General features: G+C 39.5%; 1 protein-coding gene across 1 annotated transcript; it reads left to right on the plus strand.

Moving 5' to 3' along the window:
* Positions 1-634: 634 nt before the first annotated feature.
* ESM1 (endothelial cell specific molecule 1) lies at positions 635-9,783 on the plus strand. Its single transcript, XM_044771558.2, has 3 exons — positions 635-1,325; positions 4,368-4,520; positions 7,847-9,783. Exons 1-3 carry the CDS (start codon positions 1,025-1,027, stop codon positions 7,945-7,947), a joined length of 555 nt encoding a protein of 184 aa, XP_044627493.2. The 5' UTR covers positions 635-1,024; the 3' UTR covers positions 7,948-9,783.
* Positions 9,784-10,079: the final 296 nt, after the last annotated feature.

A 10,079-nucleotide genomic window follows, 5' to 3' on the forward strand; every position in this document is an offset into this window, starting at 1 on the left:
CATTTGTTTCCTTGGGCTGCCTGCCTTGTTTGGCGGTTTTTAGTGAGGCCTCTGATAGATGCCAGGAGGTGAGGGGAAGGGCTCTGAATGGGCTCAATCATTGGACAAGCAGACTCGGTGATGGATGAGCCTCCTCTCCAGGGAGTTTTTGGTCAGCAGAAGTCCAACTGATAAGTTTTTCCAGAACTGAGTAACCCAGAAACAGTGCCAGCAACGTCTTACCTCTTTTGTGGGTTTTGTATTGATTTTAAAGGAAATTCTCAGTGGCAGTTCCACTCTTACTAGAAATACAGCTACAGCCACGATAAACTTAGATATATGTGATGTGAATTATTTTAGAAATAACATTTGAGGAGATGGATGGGAGGAAGGAAGAGAGGATCTTTAAAAAAATCCCTTTCAAAATATTTTCTTTCTTCTAAGTATTGAAAAGGCACAATATAACCCTTTCTTCTTTCAAATGATCTCATAGCTATTTATTGAGGGGAAATACCAAATGTTTATTTATTTTTTTAAAGAAGCTTCTTCGGTCCTGATGATTCATGTTGATATCATTTTCCTCCGGACTGCAGAGGCTCTGAGACAAAGCGACACCCCAAGTGATATGCCAGTGTCAGAACAATTCCTGTCCTGAAGGAGGTATGCAATCTTCTTTATTCTCCCTTCACAGATGTCCTTGAGCCCTTGAGACGGATGTGAGCGAGTTTTTTAGTCCTCATGCAAAACAACCATCTAAACATAACAGATGACATCAGCTTGGGCTTTTCAATTCCTGGATGGCAGCAGCGTGTTAATCCAGCCTTCATCCTGGATTTCATAAACTAAAACAAGAGAGCCTGGCAGGAGGACAGCGCTGCTGCTGGGTTGAGGAAATTGATGACGGGGAAGCATGCGGGCAACCCAGTGTACTATAAAACTCATAAACGTGTAGGCAGGGGCTCAGCTACCACTTTGGACGGCTGCTTCCTGCCAGCAAAGACCACGCCACTGGAAGCTGAGCCCAAGCCCGAGCCCACGGGGAAACATGAAGAGCCTGTTGCTGCTGACCACACTCCTTGTACCTGCGCACCTGGCGACGGCCTGGAGTACCAAGTATGCGGTGGATTGCCCTGAACGCTGTGACAGTAACGTGTGCAAAAGCAGCCTGCGCTGTAAGAGGACAGTGCTCGACGACTGTGGCTGCTGCCGGGTGTGCGCCGCGGGGCTGGGAGAAACTTGCTACCGAACAGTCTCGGGCATGGATGGCGTGAAGTGTGGCCCGGGGCTGAGGTGTCAGTTTTACAGTGAGGAGGATGATTTTGGTGACGAGTTTGGTATCTGCAAAGGTAACGAGTGACCCCCTTGCTTTTCCCCACCCAGGGCACACTGAGGGCTTTCAGCCAGGGTGGGAAGTGACGAGCCTTTCCTCCTCATGAGGAAGAGGGAACATGCAGGTGGGTTAGGGACAAGCCCCCACACAGGTGTCATAGGGAGAGAGAGGGATAACTGCAAATAGCAACTGAACCCAGTGTGCAGGAAAGCACAGAAGGAAATGCAGTGTTTCACTCAAGTTTAAGAGATTTAAGAAAAAAGTTGCAATGGAAGATTGTTTTGCCTCCTTTTCTAGAAAACTTTAGAAACTTGACAGGTAATCTGTTGTGGATGGTTTAGATGCTCTCTTCTGCAAGGCAGTGATTACAGAGGTCTGCACTAGATAACCTCTTGGAGGGGTATCTAGCCACAGGGTTTAGTGATTCTTTGATCTTGAAAGGGTCCACAGACCAGAGGGCATCTCTCAAGATCGAATATTTCTGATGAACGCTAATGCACTTTGTGAAATAGGGTGGGCTTAAGTCATCTAACAAAATGACTGTCATTCTTGCAAGAGGTTTCCCTGAGGTATGAAACAAACTTCATTCCACTTTATAAAGGTTTCTGGTCATCTAGAAAAATAGCAGATGGTGTAAGACAAACAAAATAACAGTAAAGAGGAATAAAAATTGGAAGTCTATACAGAATGAGGTTGGCAGTCTTACAGACTTAAAAACTTCATTAGGTTGAAATTATAGCTAAACAATGTAGGTAAGCATTTATAGAATTTATTTTAAACTTAGTGACTATAGTTTAAAATGATTAAAATGTTTAGGATCAAAAGAATGGCGATTTTAAAATACTCTCTATATGGATACCTCATGATCTCATCATTAAGAGCTATTATTAAGATGCAACACATATGATATAGCCCTATTTGTCAGTTTTACAACACAAAGAACCTTTTTATTAAAGGGACTGGGAAATTTTAAAATAATTCTTATATTTTATGTATTTAATACAATTGTATGCTTTTATGAATGATAATCATCCAGTATTGAGCTAATGTCGTTAATTCTCCTACCTTTTAGACAAATATTTTATAAATTAATCACATTTTAATCCATAAAACAAACTAAAGGTTAGGAAATAAATACTTGAACTATTTGGAGAATTTTACTTTTTGCTTAGTTTATTTTTGTTTATAGCCAATAAAAGGTAGAATATTGAGCAAATATTTTCTTTGGTGAACATTCACATGTATTTCTTTCAGCTGAATAGGATCTGTATTTTCTGTAAATTACAGGGCTTATCAGCCAAGAAAACAGTACTTCACATAAGGAAATTAGGGAGGAAGTGGTTAACACAATCATTCTTATGATATAGCAAGTATATGCAGTGGATTGCTTTTTCTCTTGGCATAACAATCTCCTCTGTAAATGTGATTGTAAGTGCACAGTCACACATGGGTAAAGAAACAAAATGTAAGGCTTGCGAAGTCTTTAGTACTCTAGTATTCTACTGAATGATTGAGGTAGCTGTCAATGAGATATATTTTAAAAAGATATCTAGGATTGCTCTTTTTGGCATCCTTAAGATTGCAAGCAATTTCAGTTTCGAACATTCTTCTCTCTGCTGGGAATAGAGAGCCTGTGTGAACCTCAGAAACACTAGATAGAGACATTATATTTTGCTATAGGCGAACTCCCTCCTTCAGCTTTTTTACAGAACGTTCCTATGAAAACTGTATACTCTAGCTGCGTATCCAGATGTTTTCTAAATATTCAGATGTTCGGCGTTGTGTTGCCAGATATCAGCCAGCCAACACATGTTTATTGAACACCTACCATCTGCCCAGCACTATTCAATACATGGGGAGACAATAGAAGTAGAACTGAGATTTTGACTAAGATTTAGTTTTCAATATCACTGGAGACACAGTCAAATCCCTGTCTTGTGTGCCCTTGTGCAAGAGGCTTTTCCAGGATCCCTTTCAAGGACTGTTCTCCCAGCAGAGAGGTCAGTGTTTAAAACCAGACTCTTCTGCAATCTGAAGGATGCCGAAAAAAGCAATCCTAAACCTCATTTAGAAATAGATTTCATTCATGTCTATCTTGATCGTTCTGTGAAATACCAGATTTGTGAAGGTTCTGACGCCTCACAACTTGTTTCTTTACCCGTGTGTGCTTGTACATTTACAAGAACATTCTCATGCCGAGACAATAAATATTCTACATCTAGTCTGCTTGCCTGTTCAAGACTGTCTAGTCTATTGAGATGCTGTTTATGTCATAAAAACCATGCATTTTTGATAAATAAGTTTATCTTCTTTTTCTCAATATAGTATGTTTTAGTCTAAGTATGAAAACATTGAAGCTCTAAAAGCTTCCAGATTTGGGTAGGTATACAAATAAATTCTCAACTTTCTTGTTCATTTAGCATGTTGCATCTTAGCTTTCCAGGGGGTTTAACCAGCGAATCCTCCTAACATCTGGGGAAGTTAGGTAAATTGTGCTGCCATTTTGACAGATAAGGAAGTTGATAAGTGATGGAGCAGATTGAAGATTGATTGCTTGCTTCATGGAGAGCTGAGATGACAGCCCTCTTAGCTCCTGCTTAATTTGAAGCTCTTTCTATACATTTAAAGCAGTAAATTGTCTTGTGAATACTGCAAGGGATTAAAACACAGCATCATATCTTTTAAACTCTTTGAGGAGCTGATGCCTGCGTCTGTTCAATTGCCCACCTTCACTGAGCTGTCACAGAGATAAGCTATGAGAATTGGTCTGTTGCTCTCTCAGCAGAGTAAACAGAATTAAGATACATTCAAGGATATTGGTTATGCCGTCAACTAAACTTCACGGTGGGGCGCTACAACTGAGGTGCCTATTTTCTGGTCTTTGTGTGGGATTTCACATTTGCGAATTAAAGTTTCAACTTTTAAAGCCTGGGGTTTTTTGAGAATTGGGTTTTATCTAACAGTAAAGATTCATGAGGTTTGTTCAAACCCTGAGGCTATAAGGATGGAGGCTTATGCACAACCAGCAGCTCCCTCTAAACCTTCCCTTTGTCCTCAGACTGCCCCTACGGCACCTTCGGGATGGAATGCAAAGAGACCTGCAACTGTCAGTCAGGCATATGCGACAGGGTGACCGGCAGATGTCTGAAATTTCCCTTCTTCCAATTTTCCGTAGCCAAGTCGTCCAACAGGAGATTTGTTTCTCACACAGGTAAGAATTGATTCCAGCATAGACATTGGAACAATAGTTTCATTTTCAGTTTGAATGACTTAAAAAATACTGATGAGTGGAATAAGATGTTGATTTGAATGATTTTGTTTCCTCTATTTTAGTCAGGGGAGAGGTGAGTGGTTGTTGAGTTGGTTGCTGTAGCTGTTTTTTAAAAAGATCTCGTTAGTAATCTTGAAGATGATATAATTTCTCATAAAGTTACCAGTTTATACGGAGGACAAATATGATTGATTACCAAAAAACCTGTAATAAAAAAATAACCAAGATATACAAAGTTCTTTAAATTCTTTAGGGATCTGTTTTATATACGTAACTAGACAAAACTACTTCTTTCCCAACTTCACATAGAAAAAGCACTCTGCAGAATTTACTGGATAAGGTTTAAGAGCCAAGATAGAAAATATAGAACATTTATTTTTAACCAAGTGGAAGTATTTAAATGGAATAATTCCAAGCATGTATTTTTATGGATTTTGGAAAGGATAAGAACTCGTATCTGTGATTGAAATTTGGGAATTTTGAGTAAAATTGTAGTAATAGTCACATGCTGCTTGTTAGTGCTCGCGTGCTTTCTACACAGTTGTTAGTATATGGGGAATACAGCCTATGAGATGGTGCTATGCATCTATTTGGCTATCTTTTTGGATAAATGGCCAGTATAGTAAAGCTTCATTAAACTGAAAGTAGCTCATTTAAGACAACATGTAGCCACAGCAACTACTGGTATTAACAAATCATACACTTTTCTCCCTTAAATATAAATAGTTGGCAATCCAAACCCATTTTATTTAGTTTTTGTTTCCGGTTCTTTGCTCTTCAAATTAATTACAATTTGAAATATTTGGCAAATGTGCTTATTTCCCAGCTTTACCTGCTTCTTACACATGGGTACAAATAAGTACATTAAGATAAAGGGGGAAATACTGCACTTTTAAGTGAATTATTATTTTTAAGTGTGGCTATACCACGAAGCATTAATTTAAAATGGAAACCTCTCTCTTTTTTTAACCTATTAGGTGAATATCTTTGTGAATATTTGATCTGGAACTTGAGATTGTTATTAACATTTTAAATACTTGTGACTTGTCTTTATAGTCCTTGAAAAGAAAAATGGAAGAAGATTGAGGTTTAAGTCCTGAAAAAAACTTTTTTATTGAGGTGATATTCACATCACATAAAATTAGCCATTTTAAAGTAAACAATTCAGTGGCAGTTAATACATTCACAATGTTATGTAGCTACAACCTCTATCTAGTTCCAGAACGTTTTCACTAGCCCAAAAGAAAACCTCTGTACCCATTAAGCAGTTACCCCCATTACTCACCCCTCCATCCCCTGGCACCACCAATATACCTTTTTTTTTTTGAGGAAGATTAGCCCTGAGCTAATTGCTGTCAATCCTCCTCTTTTTGCTGAGGAAGACTGGCCCTGAGCTGACATCCATGTCCATCTTCCTCCACTTTATATGTGGGATGCCTGCCACAGCATGGCTTGCCAAATGGTGCCATGTCTGCACCTGGGGATCCGAACTGGTGAATCCCGGGCCGCCAGAGTGGAACATGAGCACTTAACTGCTGAGCCACTGAGCCGGCCCCCCAATGTACTTTTTGAGACCTAAAACTGTTTTGAATGATTTGATCGCTTTTTGTATAGATTTGAAACCTATTGTCTCAGCTAGCTGCCTCAAACTCTTGCCACTTCTTTTGTCTTACTTTGCTTTCTTAAAACCGCAGGCTGAAAAGAGCTTTGAAGGAACAGCTTGCACATTCCCCTTCACTTCTTTAAGGTTACACCTAAACCTTTTCCACCGAGAGAGAACTGAATCCCTTGTGAATCTTTGTTCGTGTGTGGCCTGAATATCTGGGAGGCCGTGAACGCTCCTTTGGAATAATCCTCAATGACAGAACCCTCGGCGTCTCACCTCCGTCCGTCTTGCTGCACACACAGCAGCGGGTCCCTTCTCCCCTGGACCAGTGTGCAGTCTCTTTCCCTCAGGCCTGGCCCCCTTTCTCATTTGCTTGCAGGTTCTGCAAATATCTTGACTACTATAGGGATGCCTTGAAAACAGATACTTTGCTATGTTATAGGTCACACAGAAAATATTTCTATATCCAAATGAGGTATCAAGATCCTTATTAGAAATTTACGGAAAAAGCATTTTCTTTCCTTGGCTAAAGGAGCAACAAAAGACGATTATGAGTGTAATCTTGGTAATCTTAGCTAGGTTCAGGATGGAGAGCAGAGCATCCTAAAGACCTTGTGGAGAGGCTGCCCTGGATCTCTTCCAGACAGTTGTGTGTTGTCTACATGGGCCCTCCTGGGCTTCAGGCCTGACAGTTTACAAGAGGGGGCTTGGGGCCTCAGTCCTGCCCTGGGCTTCATATCACCTTTGCACAAACTTGTTTTGGCCCACCCTTTGGAAATGGCGCCATGGTTCAACAGCATAGGGACTTCCGGAGGTCCCTTTCATGCCCTGGTTGCATGAGGTTGTCTTCTCTGTCTACCTGTTGACTACAATACTCTTGGCAAGTCGCCTTCCTGTCTTCATCTGTTGTTCTTTTTTTTTTTTTTTGTAGTGAACTTCCACACTTTCCAAGACTTGGAATTCACAAACAACTTTTTTTTGGGAAAGGTGTGGTAAAATCTGGAATGTTTCATGAATTTCCAGGCATTCATCTGCTGGGCTGTGTTAATCTTCCTATAGCATTCCATTTCAGGATGTGCACTGCAGAAGCGAACACACCTCACTACTTTGAGAAGCAGAAAAATTTCATTTTAAAAAATTCTAAGTCTTGCAAACTCTTCTCTTATGTGGAGCAAGAATAATCTTTCTGCCCTTTGGTCTGCCTTCTGCCTTCTGGAGCCACACCAATAAGCTAACCTCTTTTCCATACTACATGGTATAAAAATCTTACTTAGAGATCTGTTCCAGCAGCATTGGCTCTTTCCATAAGTATTTATTACGTGCCTACCATGTTTCTGGCGCTGTTGTAACAGTGAACGAAACAAAGCCCCTGCCTTCATGGAGCTGATATTCTAGTGGTGGAGTGAGATAAGACAGAAAAAAAAGACAAATGCATGTGTAAGATAATGTCAGGTGATGAGAGATGTATGAAGAGAAATAATTCAAGAAGGTCCTATCTTTGATGGGAGGTGCTAATTGATAGAGAGTGGGTAAGCACAGGCTCTTTACATCTATTAAAGATTTCATTGTAAATCCATTGTAATACAAAAATAAGACAAAACTGTACTTGATCGTGGAGTTATAAACGTTAGGACATGATTTGTATCCCTTCTCATTTCAGAGCATGACATGGCATCTGGAGACGGCAATGCTGTGAGAGAAGAACTCGTGAAAGAGAATGCTGCCCGGGCTCCTGTAATGAAATGGTTAAATCCCCGCTGATCCTGGGTGGGATGTCCAAGAGAAGACTCTATTTTAATGTTCATTCAACACACAGCCGACATTTTAGGAATTGTCTAGATTATAGCATATGGACATGTAATTTTTGGAGACCAAGTGTGATTCAGGGTGGGTCCAGAAAACAAAAAAGTAGGCTACTAACAATCCATAAAATGCATATGACTGAACACTTTTAGATATTTGTTAAATATTTGAATGCATAGAGATTTGTTAAATATGTGTTTATAGCAATACTGAAGAACTCGAAATGCAATTTAGACAATCTTGACCTGGAGACAGGTGAGCCAAAGGGAAAGCTAGCCAAAGCTGAAGACCACAGTGAGTGCCCAGTTCTTCGACTTGGATGACTGTCAATATCGGGATACCACATGGAGGAAGAGTTAGGAGCAAGAGAAGGTGGGGGTGGGGTGGGAGAGTGTGATATTTAGGTCTTCCTTGTGGTAGCTTTAACAGAATTTAATTGTGCTCTTTTTTTTCACTTTGGGAAAAGTTAAAACAAAACAATCCCTGAAAGAAGTGGGATGTTTGAAGCTTGTGGGAGTTTGAGTAGCAGCCTTGAATTGAGGCAGGTTTCAAAGGGCTGCTGATGTGGTTCCCAGGTTACCATCTCTGAAGGATGGTTCTGGAGCAGAGGGCAAGCATACGCTTCGATAAATGGCTTTAAAGAACGCCACCTCAGAGAGAGAGCTAGGAAGTATTTTGCCCACTGGAGGAGGTTTGAAGGTAAATATTTATATATTTTTGTAAACAATTATGTTAGTACGAGTCATCCTCCATACCCGTATTTATCACCCTCTTGAGAAAATGAACATAATATTGTTTGTCTAAAATGATTAGAATACAAGTGTAACTCTATAAGGTTTGAAAACATCCAAGGCATGGTAAATTTATCATTAATAATTATAGTAATATTAACAGTAATTAACATAAGAGAAACTTAGAAAAATTTAGTCACTATGGATTTATAAAATGTCAAAAAATGAGCAAGAGAGGGAATTTACTTAAAAGTAAGTGCAGTGACTTGGATGAGTTTTAAATTTAAAGTAGAAAATGCTTTTTAGGAGGTTTGGAAAAGAGTCAATTTTCACCAGGAAACATCAGCTTTAAAATGTAGTTCATTTTCATATTTTTTCCCTTTAAACTTGGTTTATAAGTGGAATGATGAGTACACTTGGGAGGATCTTAGCATAAACAAGATTGTTTTACTAGATTTTGTTAGGAAATATTTACAGAAGTATTTTATTTGGGGTGAAGAATTATTTAAGAATTATTTCACTATTTACCTATATTTTATTCTCAAAGTTTTGCCAACAGAGTTGTGAATGTGTGTGTGGGAGGGTCTTTGAATGTAAGCTGAATAAGCTGTTAGGATTTGTTTTAAAAGGACAAGTTTATGATTGTTCAATAAAAAAAACCAGACAGCTGCTGTGAGTCCACTCATGACTTTGTTAAATTGTTGAAAGTTGTTTAAATGATTTGTTCAATGAATAAGAACTCTTCTATGCATATTAAAGGGCAGGTTCTTCACCTGAATTTTCTGCTACAGATAAGTATCTTTAGCCAAAACATGACGCCAGAAAATTACATTTTTTGGTCTACCTGTGCCTACTTCCTAAAAAGTTGGTCCCTATGTGTTAACCCATTCTACAGAGGCCAATACACACACACATATATATATGTGTATATGTTATGTCTGTATTAGGAAAAACATCCAGTTTGCCTGAATTAATCTTTTTTTTAGGACGAAAAAAATTGGATTTGAATGAGATAAAAAGCCATGATAATGCAAGATATTAACATCGTTATTAAATAAAAACAGAAAACACTGAAAATCGTTACTTTCACCAGTGTGCAATGAAGTTTCAGGATACTCTCTCAGTGAGTGAGGTTGCTTAAAGATCTGCCTTCTTGGCCTGAAGCCCGGGCTGCAGTCCAATTGCCCTTTGGGGCAGTGTGGACAGGGGAACAAGAGCTAGCCTGGGTAGGACTTGCCTCTGCTCCGGGCTCTGCAGCAACAACTTGTGTGACCATGGGCAATAAAATCAAACTTGGGCAGGCTCATCCACTCTCAGTTGCAGGCTTGTCTTCTAGCTGCCCAGCTTCGTGCTGCTAGG

This window comes from Equus asinus, chromosome 10, assembly GCF_041296235.1.
Source record: "Equus asinus isolate D_3611 breed Donkey chromosome 10, EquAss-T2T_v2, whole genome shotgun sequence".
Lineage (NCBI taxonomy): Eukaryota > Metazoa > Chordata > Mammalia > Perissodactyla > Equidae > Equus > Equus asinus.

Bases quoted from the DNA above. Each gene is read 5' to 3' on its own strand.
- ESM1 (XM_044771558.2), top strand. From the start codon at position 1,025: ATGAAGAGCCTGTTGCTGCTGACCACACTCCTTGTACCTGCGCACCTG. The intron at 1,326-4,367 runs GTAACGAGTGAC...CTTTGTCCTCAG, and splicing joins CGAGTTTGGTATCTGCAAAG to ACTGCCCCTACGGCACCTTC. The intron at 4,521-7,846 runs GTAAGAATTGAT...TTCTCATTTCAG, and splicing joins GAGATTTGTTTCTCACACAG to AGCATGACATGGCATCTGGA.